Below are 24,114 nucleotides of genomic sequence, written 5' to 3' on the forward strand. Positions count from 1 at the left end.
ATTATATTTTATACTGTATAACATTAAGTAATATATCATACAGCATGTCCTCTATATATTATTTGGCTTGTAGCATATATAGTATAATATACATTATATAGTATATCTTATGTTATATATAATTATGTATTATATATTACATGATATCATATTAAACATTTTGTGTATTATAATATATTTCTATAATTTATATTTTAATAAAATAGAATGATGAAAATATACTTTGCCATGTTCCATGCTTTTTTATCTGTTATTTGTCAATTTGTGTTTTCTGTTACTATATTATTTAAAAAATCGACATACTTATAAACAGTATCTTCTACTATGAAGAAGAACTAGGAGATTAATAATATTTTTTAATTAGGTATTATGTAAATTCATTTCATATACTTAGTTTTGATCGATCAATAGTTGATTGCACAAATTTATCTAATTACGTGTCAATTTTTTATATTAATTATTCGTATATACAATTAATGAACAAGACTCGTATGCAATTAAGTATATGCATGTAGTCTTTGAAAATTATACCATAAATATAAAGTTAAAATTATCATATATTTAATTACATATATGTGTATATATATATCCCTTTATTGAATTTTTACAAATTATACAAATAGTTTGGTTATCAAATTTTGTACATGTATATACTGTAATTAGTTTAATTGGAAAAATGTCACCAAAATTTTCGTCGTATTCGATCCTTTTGTCTGTCGTCACTTCCTTATCACTTTCTTAGTAGAGCAAATTTCTGAAATATCGAGCAAGTGTTAAACACTCATAGAAGGGAAGCAACTTATGAAATGTATGACAGTCGTTGGTTTAGATTCTATAAGCAAGTCTTCCTTGCTACACCGTTCCTATATTTAGATATGCACTTAGCGCATCTCAAATGTTGGAACAGGTATACCTTGTGTGAATGACCGAATACGCATGATGGCACGATGCGTGTTCTCCGTTTGACGGCAGTGGAGTTCTGGTATGGAGAAGAAGAGAGATAGAGAAGGGACAACAGAAGCGAACAGGCGGAAAGAAGTAAGCAGATTGAACACGAGGACAACGAAGCAAATAGTAGAATCAGGGCCGTATCATTCTACCGATTATTGGCCCTATTACTATTTACGAACTTCCAATACTTCAAATTTTATTTCAATTTTATATACAGGGTGTTTCACTTAAATTTAACGTCCGAGTTATTTCAGATGCTGTTGTATGCTGTTGTAGGCAAGAAAAACATGACTAAGAGAATTCTAAGAATGATCTGAAGACGTGCATCTGGTGATGAAAGAATAAAAATTCCCACAACGTCATGTCGGAGGTAATCTTAAGGTTATGGACATTTTTTTAAATGTCAGTATCTGTTTTTTATAAAATGATATAATATATTTAGCAGTGTAACATTGACATAAGTTCAATAACCTATACTGTCATGACCTTGAAGTGTCCAGAATAGAATATCAATATCGAGCCATTACTCGATTCTTCGCTTAACTTCATATCCATGCTCGCATACTGTTCGTTTTCATTGCATGTCAACACACTGGAAAGATTCGTTGTTTCGAATTTCTTGTTTTGTTTCTCATGGCCTGCTGGATTTCGATATTCTCAATTTATGGAACAGTATAATTCGAAACTTTCGGTTACTAGAAATTTTATTGGTAACAAAACTGCTATAGTCAAGAAGAAAAAATAAATGTTATATTTATTTATGGTGTAGCTAAATAGGACGCTGTGAATTGTATGCAGATTGTATCCAATGGTATATTCTTTCGTATTAAATTCACGTAACACATCCTTCACGTGTTAAATTTCAATGAATGGTAAATTTATTTTGCGCCATGACCAATGCCCATTTCTGTAAAATAATATTGTTACTGATGAAGAAGAAAAGAAAATATTTCTAGAAAATATTGCAATTAATTCAACAATTAGCTAGTAATAAATTAAATAATTTGATAAAAAGAATTAATTTATTATTCTTTTCTTATTTTATTACTTTAAAATTAAAATTAAAAGTTTTTGTCAACGACATGATGTCATAGGTCGTTGATATAGTTTGGTGATGACTATATATCACATTGTAAAAAGTAGACGTTGATATAGAGAAAAATATCGATGACCTTGCAACAATTTTTAAGATGACCTTGTAGAGTATTTCTGCTGCCATTATCAAATGCAACTCTTGAAACGATATTAATTCCTGTTAGTCATTTTTCTTATTTTCAATAACATCTGAAACAATGGAAATATTCAATTTAATTGAGCCACCCTATATATAGTCCTTTGCAATTAATTACTTTTAATAATTCTTTTAACTCGAAGAAGTTATAATGTTTAGAATATACATAAGCGAAGTGTATTGCTTCCGAAATATTAATAGGACATTGTATTCAGTATTTTTTCTGTTTTGTGAAAGCATAGAGAAATGTTCAAAGGGATTATAAAGTATCTGATAATGTAGATTACTATGAGAATGTATATGCATTTTAAATTTAAACAACTTCCTCTCTGCAAGTAAAAGAACAGTGTACCGATGTTCGCGTTTCCTTTCTACACGACATTGGAAACAATACTGTTTTCTCACGACTTACCGCTGCATAAAAGCTTTTACGCTATTTTATCAAGATATACCGCTGACAGAATAAACTGAACAAAGAAGGTGCTTCTTTTTATCACTGAGACGTTATTTATGATTACATATAACACCAAAACCTTGCAAAAACATTATTATATCGCATAAGAGCGTGTTTTCATTTGAAACTTTTCATCAAACATAACGAACTTTTCTCCATTAACCTTGCTAATACCAGAGATTCTTCTCCCGCTGATATTCCGTTTTTATCCGTCATCGAAAAACTACGTTATATCTGAGGTTAACTATAATATGAATAAACATGATTATAAATCGAAAATTTTCCTTTTTAGTATATTTATAACGTTCGTTGAATGCTAGGATATCCAAGCGAAGGATAAAAATTCGTAAAAATTACAGGACACTGGAAGAAAATGTCAAAGCAACTAGGTTTTATCGACGGCACTGAGAGCCCAGGTGGTGGAAGTGGTGGGGAGGATAGAGACCGAGGGTGTCGGGTCGTTCGGTTGGTGCGCGCGGAACAGTGACGATTCGACTGGTCGAGCGGTTGGGGTGTGTAAGCGTTACTGGTTCATTGGTGATAAGAGAACGCGTGCGTTTTGTTTCAACGGCAACGTTGCACACTTGTACGCGTTTCCGAATGCCGCGCCGTTCACGATTTCGTACTTGGGAGTTGGACAGAGATTCGTTCGTCTCGTAGCAACGAACAAGTCATTTTGCAGCGTGTTTAATGTTGCGACGCTGTTATCGAACGATTTCGGAGTGCACATGTATCATGGATGTGAAGGAGTAGGCGTCGTCCGTGTTAAATGCCAAAATCAAATATAACATGACATCCCGTGAACCGACGGAACGTAACATCATAGTGCATAAGTTAGCGGAAAAACGCGTTGCAGGCGGTGAAGAGGAAGAAGAAGAAGGAGAAGAGAAGCGGTGCTTACGCTATTCAGGGTGCGCAAAATAATTGATTTACCGAAGAAAAGTACAAATATTTCGCTCGTAGTCGTAAACTCCGTAGAACTGTGGTTAAATGAACATAGAGCTAGAGATGTTACCTTCGAACTCGCTCGAGGTGGAAGTCGGGAGTTCATCGCCTTCGAGAGAAAGTTTCCTCCTGGAGACGATGCCCAGTGAGTTGCATACCGAAATTGCATCTTGCTTCTTAGAGACAGAGGTCGTTGCTCGATGCCAGGAGGAAAGCAACGAAACGGCCAAAACCATCCCCGAGTCCGAGTGTTCGAAAAAGAAGATCGAATCAGCTGGTAGTACCAGGTCTGTGAACGATCGGCCGCGTCAGAGCTTTTCGAAGGGTTCCGCGTCGTTGCAAAGCCTCGTTCGTCGAAAGAGTCGAAAACACGGCGCGTCCTCATTATCCTTGGACGTAGACCTTTCTACGTATTCTTCGCATCCTAGCTGCCCTCTCGATCCACCCAAGGAGAATGGTGTCAATGCTTATAGGAACGATGAGGAAACTACATGCATGACCACACGTACATCCACGCTTATTTACGCTTCGTCCGTGCAATTATCGCCTAGAGGAGGCAACAACGTGCAGGACGTATCCTCGTCGAACAATAACGTCGCGACTGTCACTACCACCAGCGCCAGTAACGTTACTTCCTCGGTCAGTGGAAGTCGTGTCTATAATACCGCCTTGTCTTTGATACGAACTACCAGCGTGATTACGGCAGGACCGTCCACGTCTTCCTGCAGCAATTCAGCAGAGGAGGAGTCGGGTTACGTTGTTGATCCGGCTCAAGGAAATGCATATCATATGGGACAACTGCTTGGCAAGGTAAGCGAAATTTTGCTGTTTTTTATTTATTTTTGCAAACGATACATTTTTTAGCTCGAAGAATATAGAATGTAAGTTTTAAACGATATTTAAAACTTTTTCTGGGATATATAGAAATAAAAATGCACTATGAGATATATAGTTAAATTATTTGAGAATATTTCTTTTCTACGTCTAATATTACGAGTTTAATAGTAGTTGAGAATCTAGGGGAAAGTACTAGTAATTTATTGTAACTAGAAGCCGCAATTTACGTTTACCTCTGACGAAATATTTAATATTCGTTATTAACAAGATATTTAAAAAATTGCAAACACGCGAATCTAACGTTATTGTTTAATAATTGTTTTATTAAAAATGTTGAAGTTGCAGGGTATGAAGTAATTATATTTTATTTATCGACTTAGACTTGTTTATTAAGAGGAGATAGATTATAATGTTTTACTTCAGTTTAAGTTATTTAATGTTTATTAATATTTATAATTACTCGATGTTCAATAATGGAAGTTTAAATATTATTTTACACTCTTTAGTCCGAATTTACTTTTGCTTGTTGAAAAAAGGACTGGTTGCATTTCTTTACTTAAATTTAAGTTCTTTATGTAATGATTGTTATAATTACTTAAAATATGTTAACAAATATTTAAGTATTATTTTAAACTCTATACTTCAAATTTATTTTTATTTACTTTCCCTTCCTTAACTTCTAGTTATTATCTAGTCATATTTATTAATACTTATTACTAGCAATTTATTGCTATTAATATTTAAGTAATAACAAGTATTAATTACAATATTTGTTGACACTATTAATACTATAGTAAAAATCTTACTGATTAGTATAAGTATACTTGTATATTTCTTCAAATATCAATATTATTAATGCTTAAATTTAAGTATCATTTCAAATCCTTTACTTCAATTTTTCTTTTATTCGTTGAAAGGAAAAAAAAGATTATAGTTCTTTAAGTTTTAACGAATAAAGTATTAGCTTTGGTATCGACCTGCTCTGTCCCTAGCATATGTCCCTAGCCTGATTGCAACTAGGATATTGCGACTATTACCGCAGGACACTAAAAATCGTATTAGCGTGTTGCTGAAGTTCGTACAGTTGCTTAGAGGTCCCGTTTTTCACGGGAGGAATGACATTTAACGTAGGAACTGTAGAATTATTAAGGTATTCATATACTTGGCATTCATACCATTTTATTGCACAAACTGACGTACTTTATATCTCTTACTTGACAGAAATTGTCGTCAATTTATTACTAATATATTACTAGTGGGCTAGTATTATCAATATAAATAATTAGAATTTATCAATTTATTTATTTATTTATTTATCTCATACTTTATACGAACGTAACGAGACTTTTATTTTTATTTTACTGTAATTATTTCTATTAGCTCTATTAATCGATACATCTTGGTAAATTCATATAATCAAGCGTATTTAAATTGGTTTTTATGTACCACTTAATAAAAATTATTCGACATTTATAATTTGGCAGCTATTCTAAGTGAAAGAATTGCATTTCATTGTGAAATAATGAAATCGAATTGCATAAGATATTTTTCAAAATATATAGACATATATATATAGAAGTATTACACATTGTATGAAGTTTTGTCAGAATGTAATGGAATAACATATGGAATCTTATTGCAAAATAGTAGGTTAATAATGGAATCATGTATCGCGATATATATTCTTTAATTTTGCATAATAATATACACGTTGCATGTGCGAAATATACGTAAAATAATTCTATTCGTTTCTAATTTGTTACACGTTGAATAACGATTTCTTTAAACTTTTTGAAATTTACTTCAAATAAAATATTTTGTATTAATTTCCTAATGGCAAGTGATGATTTGATACATTCATTTACTGATTTTTATGTACCCGATATTTTATTTTATTATTGAAATATGAATTATTGAAATACTAAGAGTACTTTGAATAATTTAGAAAGGGAAATAGGATATGTTCTTTTATTACACGTCATGAGTGAATACTAACAATTTAAACCATCAGATTTAGATTTTCTTTAACGATGAAGTCATAAAAGGTTGCTCAAGAAAAGGGAAATGAAGGTAAAGCTATATATAAGTTTGTAAACAAGATGATACGAAATATTGCAAAACGACTAGAAAATTGTAGAAGCTAATGATCTCACAAGTAAAAATATATTTTGAGCCATAACAATTGTACCTATTTAGCATTAGAATGACTTATTTCAGACTTCTTACATTTTCAGTTACTGAAAGTGTCTAATTGCTTTTGTTCGAATTTAATTTTACAAGTCAATCTACACTTATTGACAAACGCTAAAAAAGAAAGCAATCATTTATTAATTTTTGTGTATCCTTTATTTTTTTAAAGAAAAAGATTATATTTTTTTAAAGAGTATTAAAATATATTAAAACTAAATATTATAATTGAAAATAGTTATAAATAATTATATATTACAGTAAATAATAAGTTCTTTTTTCGAAAATATATATAATTATGTATAATATAATAAAATATATAAATCGTATTTTTAAGAACTTAATTTTCTTACCTTCTGTTAATAACTGTGGTTCTAGTTAATAACGATGTTAATAACAGTGGGAATACGTAACGAGCAGCACTCATCGGTTTAGCACTCTTTAAATCGGTATACTTTGACATTAAGGTTAGTAGTAACAGTTTACGCTTGCTACTTGCTCTAATTGTTACGAAAGTTGTATTCATCATGCAAAGTTATTCTTCTGTTATGACATACATACGAGATCAATTTGAAGTTACACTTATCTTTAATTACACTTACTGGCAATGGTTAAGAAACGAAGTAATAATTTGTCAATTATTGCACATTTTTTACTTTCTAAAACACGTAGATGAAAATAATAAATTTTCATATATGTATCTCAGAAGATAAAAAATGTACATAAATCTATAAATTTTCAGAAATTTACGTTTACATTCAGTGATTTAAATTTAAAAGAGAGAAGAAGAAAAAAAAGATTATCTATGTCTAATTAGAGGTACATACATGTAGATTTAACAGGGTACAAATGGACTATAAACGCGTTACACTCGTTATACAAAATTCAAGCATGATCACTGAAGCTGCTACAAATCACGATTATTTCAAAGAATAAATCACCTGGCTGACTAATGTTGATTTATAACCCATGTTACCAACTCTACCAAGCATATTAGTCACTACGAATAGGCTTAAGATATTTAGGTACGAACATCCTGTACCACTGGTGACTCAATAGTGCCCTTAGACCTCTATTTTTCCTTTCCCATGCTTACTAACTTATTACGTGGTCATTGTAAGCAGTTTGCCCTTTATTAGAATTCTACGTGTACTTTCATAAATGAACGTAATTTGCATAATGCTTATGGTTGTATAATTAAAACAGGCAGATACTGTTCTCAATTTAAATTATTTTCACATTTTTTTTTCCATGTCTAATAGTAATTTGCCTTTTAATGAAATTCTAATTTTAATTCCTCTTCATTGCGTATTAATGACTTGAAAACATTCCTTAAACGGTTATGCTAGCCTAGTATCCTTATGAATGCATATAAAATTGTTTAATTCTGTTTATCGTACACGCTCTGATTGCAATCGTATGGTTCTCGTTTCTTGATTTTGTTCCACAGTTTATAGCGAGCAGTGTAGCTCCGTGTTTATTTCTCGACGTTCAATCGTATTTTCAATGCTCGAAAGAACAAAATGTAGGAAGTGAATCACTTGCTACTCGTTTTCACATACCAAGAATTCTAATGTGAAACGTTCAGAGAACGTTCTGTCACCATAGCGGAACCTATTTCCAAGAAAGCTTATGGCAAACAAAGAACCGTGAGAAAGGAAGAGATCTGCAACAATTAAACTAATATTAATATATATTTATATAATATAAATAATGAACATACCTAATATACGATATGAATAATATTTTATAATACACACCGAGTAAGCTCAATTTATTTTATCGTTCAGTTTGTGCTTTGTCTGAGATGTTTATTTTAATGGAATCATTTGTAAATACAGAAAACAGCAAATAAAAAACATGATCGTAATGTCATTATAATTGTAAATGGAGAATAGTTATCGATGCTTGGTTTTTGTCAAACCGGATAATTCAATTCATTGGACTGAACTTCCTCTTTGTATCATTTACTTGCTTGCATGAAAGATTTACAACACTTTTTGTGTAACATAATATCCTTCTGTAATATGATCAATTTTAACTCGATTATGCAAAGAAAAAATTTCATACTCAATATAATTGAATTAATCAAAGTATCATATTTAATGCATACTTACCTTCATATAAGAATAAATTTTCGAAGTATTTTAATTGAGTTATTAATTACTTGAAATTATGTAAAATTTCTGAGAATTCAAAGTTTCACCTGCAAAAAATTTTATGGCATATTAAACCAACGAATTTATTTTAAATATAAATAATTTAAATTCATTTTAAAGTTTAAATAATTTAAAGCAAATTATTTTTAAATATAAAATATTTAATATTTCTATCATTGCCTTATAAATAAAATAAATTATTCCAAATTAAACATTATTCTATGATTCAATTGCAATGAAATGCAGATTCAAGATCGTAATTTGAGATTGTTCTTATATACAAATTTATGAAAAACACAAGAGCACAAGACTCGTTTAATGAATAAGCTGTTAAGCGTATGTTAAAGTAGAATTATCACGTTCATTTAGCACGCATAACATGCGCGAGAAGTATCTTGTAAGATTCGAGCTTGTTAAAATATTTAGCTGCGACAACAGATGTCAAGTGAACCTAATGCTATCATTCGAGACTCGAATCAAAGAATCACGTACACAACAGTCTAACTTTGTCATTTCACTCCACTTAATCCTTTAAAAAAGTCGCAAATTCCAAAACGATGCTTGTTATTAAAAAATATACACGTATACTACATATCCTAATTTGAACGAACAGAATCAAAATTAACGCAAGTACATTCTAAATAAACATGGCAGTTTTATATTTAAGGTTATGTAAAAATGCCGCCGCTTAAGATTACATCGTTTTAAAATGCTTTGCTATTTCATACTAGAAAGTCATTCATTTCACTTTTAATTGAAAGAACAAAAATCAACGTGAAGACATTTAAACGAATAAGGAATCTTTATATCAAAGGTTATGTAAAAGGGTCATACGTTCAAGATCACTTAGTCGCTGTCGAAGCGAAAAGTTGTAAACGATATACCGTTACCCCGTAAACGAAAGTATCGAAAAATGTCGGTATAGAAAGAAAAAGTAGATTTCCAAGCTCTCGAAGCGTATCTCTCGTATGGCCGCTTATATTATATAACGTGATCTTCCCTGTCGTCCTGACACAGTGATTTCGCGACATTTGGCAAGCGAGATTTGGCAAAGATTCCGAAAATATCCGAGAAGCATCGGTTAACATCGATCGGTATCGATTCACTGCTCGCATGCAGCGTTCTCTGTCTGTGACCGTGGCGCGATCGATCGGTAGCAAGATGCGACTTCACGAGGCTTCTCGTCAACGCGCGAGAGGAAAGAGAGAGACAGATAATTTCAGAGGATGTACTCTCAAACTGTATCCTCTGCTCGAGAAAACCGGTCGTCGTTTCGTCATCCCGATTATCCGCACCAGGTTGCTCGGACGTTACACCGTCTGACTTGCATCTTATGTTAGAAATCGAGCTTTCCGTTATGCTCGCTCTTCGATGGCTTCGACGCTTCATCGAAACTAACCTCTGATATTTCTGCCTTTTCCTGCGTGCGCACACGTCATCGAATCTGTATCGTTGTCTCGATTATTTTCGTTTCACTGCTCGTATTATAAGCGATGTACTATCCTGTTTATACTTAAAACACATCAATTATGTGCTTTTTGTCGTGAATATTAGCTGCGAATGTTTTACAGTTAATTGATGTCAAAGTTAATCGATATAGGTTATTATCGATCTATTATTGATTATTGAATATTTAATTTTTCCAAATTTAATAATAATTCAATATTTTACCAGGAATGGAATATCTGATTACATCAAAGATGTAACATTACTGCTTCAATATGAAGAAAATTTGTTATATAATTTTGTATGTCTTCGTATATGTGTCATCGCATAAAATTAACAGTTTCTTCAAGAAATTCCAACGAGTTATGTGATGTAGTATGTATATGTATTGCTATCAAATTTTATTCGCTACGATATAACCTATTTAATAATAATAATTCTCCATTATAGATGATGCTTTGATATTTTAAACAAATAAAATGTATATTGTATTGCATATATTGTATATGCATTTACGTGGTTACAAATTTTGGATAAAATAGAGGAGAAATGTATCTTCAAGGAGACAACCAAGTATTTATTGCAAAATATATAACTATTACTATTACTTAAGATTTAAGTAACGTCACATTTGCAGGTCACCCAGGTGTACGAAATGCTGTCTAGTTATATTCTTTTTCTAAGGTACCTATTGCATTAATTATTTGGAACTATGCAAAGTACCTTTTGTCTACACACATTGGCGTACACGTGCATTCGCATACATGTGTCAATGACATCTTGTGCCTTTCACTGATTGGCTCGTACATACTCGTGTGTTTGGTGTAACCATGAGGATAAGTTCAACGGATGGGCCTCTTCCTCTCCTTTCTCTGTTCCTCCTTATTCGTTTCTTTCTCGTGTACTTCCCTTTTTTTCTTCGTAGGCGATTCACATGCATAAAATACGCGGTTCTCATCATTTCTATGCAGCCGGGGGGTTCCTCGTGTCTATTAAATTAATTTCATAGGTATGGTACTTCCCTGGGAATTCATTTTCTATTTGAAATTGTACAAAGAGTAGGAATGCACGTGATCCAATTAAGTTCGCTATAATTTGCTATCTACCTTATCACGAACTGTCGCCACGCAAGTGTTGTTAATGTCCTTTCTCAATGCGGTATTATGTGCTGGTAAAACGCGTCATTAAGCAGAACGCATTCTCTATTTCCATTCTTATATGTTTCATAGGGTATAACAAGCGATTTACTGGTCGATTTAATTCTACATTACAGTTAACACTGAATTTTTAGTTCTTCCTGAATAGTAGATTTTCTTATTTTAGATCGTGTAATGTACACATGTGTGTGGGTACACTGGACATAAGTATACGATTAATGTGGGAAATAAAAATATAATTACCATTTAACTATACTTACCTGTAATTGCAGTCTGGCTGCGTGTGAAATAACTTAATTTGATGATTAATTTATATGACACTGGCTAACCTTATTTAATTCTATCTGTGAAGAGGGTAAAGTTAAAATCGTTTGATAAAAAGAAATAAAATTTTAGGATATGTATCATACAAGTAAGATAGGTAAATTTTATCAAATTTATACTTGACCCATTTATTTTGTGAAAAATAAATATTAAGTAATATTGTATTTAAATATCACACGAAGTAGTTAATGCTGATATAGTAACATATGATGTACATTATAGTGTGATATTTATTTGTGTTGAACTTTCCTCAATGAAAAGGAAAAAGATAGTAAAACGTTTGATGACCTACAAACGAGAGTTTCGATATCCGTAATGTTTACATAATTTTGATAATTAATGTCACGTGAGTTATTAACCTTATGCAGCGATTTGATTTGAACTCTGAACGAGTTTCAAACGAAATCTTCTTTATGAATTCGTATCTTTTTTTAACATATCAGAAAAAGTATAGCGTATACGATAATTTTTATCTACTAAATGAAGCAGATTTTTTAATTGCTCTCTGAAAATAAAACTACAAATTGCTTTGCTTCGTTATATGTATGTAATTAATAAAATTAATTGATAAAGCAATCATCTGTATTAATTTCATCATTATTTACTTCATAGTATCTTTTTCTTCTGATTCGTTAATGTATTATCGCCTAGTAGTTTTTTAACACAACTAATTTTTCAGATAGTTTTTAATTTTAATTTCAAATTTTAATTTTGCAGATGATTGGTGGAATAAAATTTTTTTCGAAAAATCTAAATAATTTTGAATTTACTTCTTTCGTTACTTTTTTTTATTTTCTATTGCATTATTTATTATATGTGCAATATATTTCTTATTTTTACATAGTTCTATTTGCTCTTACGCAAGCCTGAAGCATTATAGATTTTTTTTGTGTCTCATCCAGTACCCTTTTGTTACTTTTGTGACATTCCATTTGTTCCTTTAGACGGCTTATTTTCATCTATTCAAATCTTTCATCCAAATAAATTTATTTTTATTTTATTTAAATATAAAATATTTATGTAATAGATAGTTATCTTACCATAACCTTATCACGAATAATCTTCTTCAAAAGTGTACGACTAATTAAAAAAGTAAAGAGTACGTCTAATTTGTAAAAGTAACAAAATAACAATTTTATGATTTCATTTATGCATAAAATCATCTCCAATACTATTTGGTACTGCTAATTGTTATTAATTACTATTAATTGTTAATTCTTAAATTTTTCAAAAATATAAGTACCTATTTTGCTCCCATTTATTAAAGTTGGAAGAAATTGATTATCAATCAGAAAATACCAAAAATCTATTGACAGAAAATAAAAAAAAAATGAAATTGAACCGTAAAAAATTGAATGCATTAATAAATCGGCAGATTAAAAACATATTGTTGGCAAGGATAAAAGTGGGGTAACCGAAGTGGTCGGTCAATCTCCTCAACTATTGATAGAGCAGCTCGTTCTGTAATATAAATATCTTGCTCCTATTACAGAAACGTGTGTCTTTATTGATCACCAGAATCGATAATTGAAAAACGCTTTTAACACGTTCAATGCAATGTACGATATAGATTATACACTTGAAGTTGAATAGAAGGCTGTGATGTCGTGTATCAGTCTGATGAAATGCCACCTGCATGGAATTTATGATAACCCTTACAGTGACATTTGTAGCCTGCTTATTAATGTACTGTTTAAAAAAGCTGAGGGACATTAGAAGAAAAGGATGCACGTGTAAAAGAATGTAAAGAATAAAGTCTTCTTTTCATTGTTAAGGTTTGTTTACAAAATTTATCGAAAAGCAACAATGGGGCATTTTAAATGGTTCAGGTATATATTTCCGTTATATTATATTTGTTAGTGTATATAATATTTACGTTGATTTAATTTAAAATTTCATTAAAATTTCTTATAAAAATTTTTGCGATTCTAACCTCTATAAAGCACCGAATGACAATTCATTCAAAGACGAAATTCATTTGAATTAAACAAGATTCGTAATTCGATTTGAAATTGTAATTTCAAACGAAAATTTATTTAATTTCGTTCTAGACAATTTTCATTTCAATTTTTTCAATATCCTTGTGATTCTAACCTTTAAAGTGTATAAATGACAACATTCAAAGATTTCACATTTCGAAGACGAAATTCGTCTGAATTAAACGAAATTAATAATTTAATGCGAAATTTTAATTTCAAATGAAAATTTATAGGACGTTTAATTTTGTTTTAGGCGATCGTAATGTTGTAACGATCTGTTTTTAGGTTTCTTTGTGTCATTTGATTTAAATACAACCGTGTAATCATGCCAGATTTCATCACCCTAAGTGTCAGAGAGGCTAGTAGATGAATTCAAACTGTTCGAGTTTATTAACCTTTGGGGAAATCTCATGTAAAATGCTGAAATAACTTCATAAGCTTGTACTTTGACCAAATTTTATATTATATATTTGGAATAATATGTTAAACATTCTTTGTAAAACAAAATATGCCTCTTTTTATTGACATTTTTTGTGAAGATGTATTGCTAAAAAATATATTACTAGGAATTTATAGCAAATTTTAAAATATTTACAACATAATAATTGAGAAAATTGTCACGCAAAAGATGCACAATAAATTCAAATTTTTATTTGTTTGAAGTTAAGTAAATGTGTTCTTTATATAGGTACTTACATCACTTATTAATCCTTTGCACTCAACGATTTTTTGGTTAAAGAAGAGTTGAAGTTCAAAGATTTTCTGCTATAAAGCTGACTATATTTTTTTGAGCAGTAAATAAGAAATCGTATAATAACGTAGAATTATTTGATTTTGATAAATTTGACATATTAATTAATATCAATCTTCGAAATTTTATCAAATGTCGATTGAAAGGCGCCTCTCGAGTGCAAAAGGTTAAAAGTTCATCATAAATAATTAAGTTCTGTTTTGCAATGGCTTTTTATTATTTATTTATTATCATTTATTATAATTTGATCATTGAAATTTATCTTACAGTAAAAAAAATATTACAATAAAAGATAATGATAACATGTTCATATAATCATTATTAGCTCTTTGTTTTTGGAAGTAAATAACATGGGTGAATAAATCATATACATTAACATAATGAGTATCCTTGTATTTTATCTTATGTATATTGTAGTGTATATTTTATTTCTATCATAATACGTCCTACACAAAAAGGGGATTTACGAGATATTGTTAGCTCATAGTATCCACTAAGAATAAGGAGAGAGAAAACATCACATCAGTATACGTTTTGAATTTAATTTTCTCTATTTTACATCATATTCTGTATTTGAGAACGTTCTGTATTATAGCTAAGCATCTTGACAACATACTGAATGTAAACAAGATAAGAGGTAAGGAATATGTTGATAATAGACTGTATAACACATTATCCCTGATATCAACAAACTTTACTTCGTACAGATATTCGAATAAGTAATTCACCCTCTGATCTACAGATGTCAGCTTCGTATTGACATGAAAGAAAGACACATAATATATCTGTCTCACAATCGTAAAAACAAACTATTAGGTTAGATTTTAACTTTAACGAAGTAGTCAATATTCACTACCATTTACATCTAAAATACAAATTCTGTTCAACAATTTGTAACTAACAATTTATTAAAATTATTTTTAAGAATACTCTTTGTTCTCTAAACTTTATATTTTTCACATATCTTTTATTCCACTCGGTGAACTTTCATAACTTCGCAAAGTCTCAGGCGCCTTCCCTTCAACGCTTTGTATACCATTATACATAGTAATATTCTGTGCTCGTGTAGTTTCTCGGTATTAATTCAATTTTGAAGTTAAATTATTATTATCGCGTAATATTCGTATCGCCTACGTTACGCAGAACTTATAGGTGTTACGTGAAGGGAGGAGCATCACGATTCGTTAACCTTGTTCGATTTCTAGGGCGACAAGTTGTCATATGAAGCCAATTTGGCTTCACACGCCCGCTTAGGAAGTCTCGTTTCTATCGATGGTGTAAAGGTCTTAGATGCTGATCGCCGTCTATATGCACCAACCTCAAGGAGAAAATCCCCGCGACCGGTTTCTTTGGAATGCGTGTACCTTATTGATTCAATTGTAAAGAAATCATTTTATCTACGGTCCATTCACTTTTTGCACCTTATGCTGCCATATGTTCTTACGCAGGTTTAGTTGCTAGGTCGAAATTATTTTCCGTATCGACGGAATGCATGTTTTAGAAAAAAGCTGACGTAAAGAAAATTGCATAGTAAATGTATATAACCGAGCAGTCATGTTTTAATATGTATATATTAATGAAAATATTCATTCTTAAAAATATTTATTTAATAAAATATTCATTTTTATGTATGTAAATATGCAAAATAAGAAAAATTTATTTTGAAATTATTTTAAATCGCTTTAAAAAAGTTTTTATTGTTAAATATTTGGTATATTTTCACTGGATACTTAAAATATGAGTAAGAGAAAAGTATTCAAGTACTTAATAAGAAGATATTTTTTATAATTTTTATAATTTTTAAAATCATTGTCTTTCGTCTTTAACCTCTTGTACTACAATCAGGAGACTAACTCGTAGTGAGTTTTTCATACTAAGCTCCATAAAGATGAATTACACTCTAGCATTAGGTTAAAATGATATCGAATGTATTTTAACATGATCGAAATTTGTACAAATCCTACAAATTTTTATAATTTCATTGCGAATAACATAGGTTAGGTGACTAATTGAAGTTAAGTGATTTTACAATGCACAGTTTTTTGTAATGGGATTGGGACACAAATAAAATGTTTGTAAGGCCTTAGGAGTGTTTATAGTGAATATAAAATCTTGTATTTCGATAATTTTTTTAAATAAAAATTTTAGGTAAGCGTCTCATGAACAATTCTCAAATCGTCCATTTAAATTTGAAAATTTCGTTGCAGTTAATTTAATTAAGATGCAAGTATTAAGTTCTGAGATTAGAAGAAGAAAGCATTTATATTGGTTAAAGTGATAATAAAAATATATTATTTATTAAATTGTAAAAACTTTATTTTATAATCTCTAACACATTTTTATTCAGTATTATCATATTTTTACCTGTTTTGATGTGTTTTATTATCTTATTCCTCATTTTTAATTTTCCAAGCTTAATTTCTTTTCTTAAAATTATTTGTAATAAATTTTAAAATATATAATTAGATATCGCTATGTTGATATCTATATGTTGGAATAAGTGTATTTGATTGGATATTTATTGGAACATTTTCGTTATTATTTTTATCTATTTTAAATTTAATGTTATAAAGGAAAACATTTTTTAAATGCAGAAAATCTTTTAATGCAAAATTTATTTCGCACAGAATATAACATTTAAGATACATTTTCCCAGGATCCTTAAACAACCAGTTATTGGTTCCTTAAATATTTCAAGTGAAAGCAGGAGTTAATGTATGTGAAAAAACCGACAGGTTTTCAATAAAAGACGTTTGATATTTAAAGCTGGATAGATTATGATGTTTATTATTACAAGGTATGATACATTACATAAGCTGATCGTGTTATTTAAAATAAAATGGTTTGATTATTTTGATTTACTTTCTCTTGCATAAGTCAAAGTTCATTTAACGCAAATTTATATTTCCAAGTATTGTATCATTTATATACGTATTTAGTGTGTAAATATTTATCATCGATATTATTGATTAATTCGAAAGTAGTAACATTTTGTCGAAGTATTGAACATGAAATACAACTTATAATTAAACATACCTGAAATGCAATTTACATCTGGTAGAAAATAGGTTAATTCGTTGAAATTAATATTTTATATTATTTTATCTATTCGTAGGAACGGTATATAAGCAACTTAAATATTGAATGTAAAAAGGTAAGGTTAAGGATAATAATTAGTTTCAGCGCCAATTCACAATTATATTGTCACTGTTCGTTTAATATTTATATGCTTAGAAAGTGGTAAACTCGAGAAAAGTAACCTTGGACTTAATAAAATTCTGAGTAAATGATAAGAAGCTAGAGGAATGAACGTGCATATTAATTATTATCGACTTTACCATGAGAAGGAAAACGAGAATTTTGAAATGAAAGTCAAGGTGAAAATCGGGTCAAGGTAAAAGAAAGATGAAGAAGACACAAAATTAGACCATTTCTAATATCAAAGGCAGACAGGATGTGATTGAAGTCTTCTGCTCTTCTTATTTAGCAGTAAATAGAAATTGCTCTGGCAGTTTGTCAAGTAGATAAATTTAGATAAGTATATACGTAGAAATGTCATCTACAGGCTTATCTGAAAATAAAAGACACCGATATCATTCGGATAATTTACGGTTTCTAATTTGTACGAATTTGTCCATTGGTTTATCTTCTCATATTTTTACGACTATAAAATTATTTATGAAGATATGCAAGAGATCATCCGTGAAAGAATTACGAAGAATTACTAAAGATAATCGTCGCAAAATATTAAGAGATTTATTTTACGATGAATACTATAAAATAATTGTTAAGAGAAATATTTGTGAAGATTCCAAAATATATAAACCTACAGCAGAAAATAAATTTTAAAGAATGTCTACAAAGTGAAATAATATATTTAGATCAAGCATTTCAAAACAGCTACACACACTTTCTTTTACAGGGTGTTCCAGTAAATATATTTATCTTGTCAAGTTTTAAAAGGATTTTTTGAAAGTTGAAGAAGAATAATGTCAGCTTTTAAGTATTTTGGAATACCCTTTTAAATATCTCTATTCAAGGTTTATAGACAGTCTGCAAACATTTATAAAATTGAACAATAGGTTTTTATTATTGTGTATTACTAACCTCCTATTGTGTAATTTCTAGGTTAAGTAATTAGTTATTTAAATAAGCCTGTGGATTTGTATTCAGGAAGGTAAGCTCAATGGATATTACAGATTTAACAAAAAGTTAAAATTTATTGAACAGCGTAATCTGTACTTAAAAGGTTTATCTAATTTATCCCCAATATACATATATTGAAATGAATACTTTTAAATGTACATACAAGGAAAATATATTTTTAAAAATTTGTATGTACTATATAGGGTATTTTATAGTGCTAAAACAAGTTGTATTTTTAAAACAGTCTTTTTTTATGCTTTAAGAGATAAAATAAGATGAGTAAGACTATAATATATGTAACTTTCTAACTTCCACAAAAAGGTATTAAGGTATTTATGCCTTATAACTATCAATTTAAAAGTTATTTGAAAGTTGCTAAATTATTTCACTTTATCATAAGATCTCATGTTATACTGTAATGCATGATCTTATACTTCATTTCTCCACATTGTATATGATGTGATTTATGTTTCTTGTTCAGTCAAATATTTTATTAAGTAGTAACACGTCAAAGAAAATCTTTTCTTTTGAGTATCCATATATTATAACATTATAATTATTGTATAATTTATAATAATAATCATTTTACAGTCATTTTACATTACAATTATTTTACAAAAATATTTAAATAAATAAAAAGTATTTACACAATTTTGTCATTTGGTATATTACAATTTATTTTGTTTTTTGTCTATTTGTCTCTAAAATGACTGTTCTTAATGTAGCTTTCTTGATAAAGAATATTAATTTCACAGTGAACTTATAGAATTCTATTTTAATGAAAATAGTCTTTTTATAGGTTATGCGAAGAGCGAATAGCTATACATTATAATCCTGCATTATGCATCGTATAGAATTGCTGTAACACGGTAGTTAATTGTCAGTGAAAAGAGTTCAACCAAAGGACATTAGTGTTTACCTTTTCGGTCACAAACATAGCATCCGTTTTCCTGCAGCTGTTGCATACATCACATCGAACCGGCGCAGTTAATTTGTTTTAAAATCTACGGTGGTCCATTCCGCTAAACGGAAACGAAGGACGATTCCTTTTTATCGCTAATGCAGTTGTGTAAAGTAGAAACACGTACAGAGAATGTATTTTTAGAAGACTGCCGGGGATACCTAAAAATAAACATACTACAAACCATAAATGCTTTAAACTGTACAGCTGGCCTACTATTTACAGGAAATTATGCTTGAAACATTTAGTACGTGGTTATTAAGGTAATCAAGGACAAAACTCGAATTGTCATAACCGTCATATTAGATTCTATGATCCGACAGTTGAAAATTCATTATTCGATCCGAAAGCTCTTTCATTTACACTGTATAGAAGAAGAACGTACACAACGTCATGCAGTGAAAGAAATATTTCTTCTGAATAACATCGACGAACGTTGGAACAATATTTTCGTACTTTTTCATACATAACCTATGTGTTGATATCTGAGATATTCGCTGGAGCTGTGACCTACTTTTTTTCCCACGTAATCCGAACTGAGTACGAGCTGCGAATCGAAGCTGTTGTTTACAAAGGTGTCTATGGAGCTCTTAACAAAGTAACGCTATTCGTTTAATTTAGAATAGTGGACCGAGTATTTTCAGTTGCTCATTTACAGACTCCTTTGTTTGCAATTCGAGATCAGGGTGTGCTAAAATAAGTATTCGTACACGACCTAAATTTCTGCTCCTATCTGTTCGTTTCATTTTAACGTATCATATGCGGCTTTGATTAATTTTCTCGATTATTATTAACGTCTTGTGTACACAGTCAGTCTAAATTCTAAATTATTTCGTTACATACTGCATATATTTCGAGGGAATTTTTTGACACTAGAATTACTAAAGGAGTCAAAATAGTTCAATGTATTTTATTTTTATAGTTTTTGAAAATATATAGTTATCTTTTGCAAAATTAATATTGATTTTTATTTAGATAGAGATATAATTATATACATTTATTCATCTTCATTATATTATTTCAATTATTATCATTGTACATATAGTACATTTAGATACTCATTATAACTTTTGTAGTTCTAATGCTAACCTAAAAATTCTGATTTTAATAAACATCTGTGTATGTATAAAGCATAATGAGTTACATATAAGACTGTTTTGTTCGACGTAAGTAATATTAATACATAGTTAATTAATAAATAATTAATATTGTAATATTTAAAGATTTTTTTGAACAGTTTAAAAAAGTGAATCATGTTCTGAGATAAAACTTAATTATAGGTACCAGGCAGTGATATTATACCTCGTGTTTAATATTACTGGTATATATAGTTTAATGATAAAAGGGTCAATCCTCAGGTTTATACTTCATACATAATTAATTATGCATAATTAAAGCATGACATGCAATAAATATCGCGTGGTATACGTGTTAACGTTCTGTAACCGGAATTTTATCCGTACATAAGAAAAAAGATAATTGGTTAACGTTTTTCATCTTAATTTAAGAAGTAGGAACCAACAATTACTATAATAGTAGTAGCAGCTACAACAATGATATACCAATAAAATACAATAGTACAATGATTAATAAGTCGGATAAGATGAAAAAGATATATGTAGATATACTAATACGTAATATCGAAGTCACATGATGATACAGTAATGTTATAGAGGGTTTAAAAAAAATTATATTTTGCTCTATTAATATTGAACCATCTTTTACTCTCAAGTATTTGATAAAAATTTAATTACAACTTTTTCTCAAAATTTTTAGTAACATTTTATTTATGTTATATACATATATACATATGCATATACACAAACTAAGACAAATTTATAAAAAATATTATTCATTTCCTTCATTAGAACAACCAAATTATTCATAGAAATATTTGTATAATAATTAAAAGAAAAAATAATTTTCAAAATGTATATAACATATAATACATTATTTAATGTACTTAACATAAATTAGTACATTTAATTCATGTTGTACAACTTACAAATTGTATCTGCAATGTATCATTAAACATAAATTTTCATTTATTTTCAATATCACAAGCAGTTTGATAATGAAGTTGGTTGCGTATCGTCCGAGTCGCAACAGGCATGTAAATCGCGGCGTGCAGCAACTTCAGGCTTGTTTAGCCTTTCCGACTTCAAAGGATAACCAGATATATAAAAGAGTATATTTGCTAAGTGTACATAGAAGCGAACGCCACAAGTTGAACGCACGTCGGTCGGTTGATCTCGTTTCTTCATTTATTTACAAATTCTTCGAACTCGTTTCGTTTTTGTTCGTTTGCTTCATTTATATCGTGCTTTGACGTAGCAAGATAAAAAATTCATGTCGCTCTGTAACGATTTGTTTTCTGAGCGCGAGCAAAGGCCAAGTATACGTCAGTGGTTGCGCTTAGGATAATTTAAATCGCGTGACGATCACGGCTAGACGATGCAAGAATTTTCCGTTCTACTGTTTCTCACGTTTCTAGGTCTTTGTTCTCGTGTTATATTTGCGTCTCTCTCACATGTTTCTCGAAGGTGTATGGAATTTGTTAAACACGTTCCAGGACGTGAAAGACGAAACTTTATCATCGTTACCATCAGAAATTTTGTTTTTACTATGTTTTTATATATAGATAAGACTGACAGATGAAAATTTATAAAATTTATAAAAGTTTTTTATAAAGTATATGCGTACATCATTGTATCACGTGCAATAATTGATATATGTACAATATATGATATAATTCATTCTGTTATATTGCGTTTTAATTTATTACTTGGTACTTTATGTTGTGAAAATTATTGAAAAAATTATATTAATCTTTTGTATTCTTTCGTGATATTTTCTATTTTATCGGTGTAAATTATATGTATATTTCTATTTTTTTAAATAATACAATGTTTATAAGATAGAAGAGGATTGTGTTAATTGCTCAATTCGATTCGCAAGTCTTTAATAATCTGCAGGGGTTAGGGCATCTAAAATGTTTTTACTATTTTTTGCTTTTTGATATTCAGTGTTCACTATTATTCTATTACAAATTGTATAAATTCCAATGGGCATTGAATTTATTTTTTCTTACAATCGGATGAACAAAAAGAAAATACCTTTCTCTCAGTCTAACCTTAAATTACGTTAAACATAAACACGAACGTACGACATGTGTTAGGTTATGTATATATAGCCAGATCAAGCCTTCTATTAATTTATCATAGTCAATATGTGATTACTCGTACATGTGTATGTATATATGTATAATTCGAATCGTGTGACGACATAGACGCGACAAGCGAAGTTTTCGTAATGCTGGGGATATTTTCGAACGAGTTATTCTGGTAATCAGTCCGTTAATATACGCACCCTTTTTAACCGGAAAAACGCCAATGATGTCCGATGTATTTACGAATTACCACATAACGAATTCCATTCTTTTTAATTTTCTTTTTTCTGTTATTGTTTAGGTTTAACGAAACTCGAATAGAAAGGCACGATGAACGTATTCTATGTTCTTTAGAATTTTATTTTCTCTCTTCTATTATTAGTTGACCTGTGCAAGAATATGCTAAGGTATGCTACGTAATTTGATATTGTTTAATGAGATGGGCGCGAAGATGTATTTTGCGTACACTATTAGCAGGAATATTTAGAGAAGTGTCACATAATTTGATGTTGATTCATGAGAGAGAAGAAAATATCTGTACAGGTTCTTTCGTTGATCTGTTTAGAAACGAAGATTAATGTAATGAGAAATTTGTATAATTTGCATTTTAGATATTACAAATTGTGTATTACTGGCTGGTATTTGTGATTCTAAATTCTTAGTTAATTAAATCGAATTGAATATAATTAAAGTAATCGAATTATACTATTATATAATTGAATTGTAATTTTGTATAATTAACTGCAAGTTTCACAATTATATCAATTTAAAGAAAATTATATTTCTTGTATAACAATTGGTTTTGTTAGATGTCTACCTTTGGAGTTGATTATGGAATTAATACAATGATCCAATTATAGGTATATTCTATAGCTAAAACAGTAATTGTTTTTTAATCTTATGTTTTATTTTTAAATTTATTATTAGTATTTGGTATTTCAGACAGAAATATATATGCAGCAAATAATCATTTATATACATAGTATATATGTTTGATTTTTAATAACATAAAATTAAACTTAATTTGAAATCTATTATATATATATATGTGTGTGTATTTGTTATAATCTATATATTTTACACACTGTAGATTTTTTAACACAATCAAATATAAATAAACAAAAACAGTCCGAATTAAATAGTTCATCTATGTACTCGGTCTTCGTAGCCAAAGATTTATTTGTGCTATAATGCCGGATGTCCATAGAACTGCAATTTTCATCCAGAGTGAAGACAACCTGTGCAAGAATTTTTAGGTGTGCCGTGAGAATTTTTAATTCTTTGTGGACGAATGCCGTAATATGTGCTGTATAATACTTTTACTTATTACGTTGTAGTCCGCAAATATAATATTACAGCAAAATATTAATTTTCATTTTTATCATTATCGATATTTGATATTTATTTATTTATTATT

At 29.6% G+C, this 24,114-nt stretch overlaps 1 protein-coding gene across 2 annotated transcripts in view; it reads left to right on the plus strand.

The window, feature by feature from the left end:
• Positions 1 to 3,061: 3,061 nt before the first annotated feature.
• The window catches only part of LOC108549221 (serine/threonine-protein kinase PLK1), a 47,801-nt gene continuing 26,748 nt past the window's right edge, over positions 3,062 to 24,114 (plus strand). For both annotated transcript variants that reach the window (XM_017902507.1, XM_017902508.1), the window contains exon 1: positions 3,062 to 4,391. In XM_017902507.1, coding sequence (XP_017757996.1) covers positions 3,627 to 4,391 — 765 coding nt within the window. In that variant the 5' untranslated portion in view covers positions 3,062 to 3,626. The remainder of the gene's footprint in view (positions 4,392 to 24,114) is intronic.

Source organism: Eufriesea mexicana, unplaced genomic scaffold, assembly GCF_001483705.2.
Source record: "Eufriesea mexicana isolate 0111107269 unplaced genomic scaffold, ASM148370v2 scaffold1849, whole genome shotgun sequence".
Taxonomy (NCBI): domain Eukaryota; kingdom Metazoa; phylum Arthropoda; class Insecta; order Hymenoptera; family Apidae; genus Eufriesea; species Eufriesea mexicana.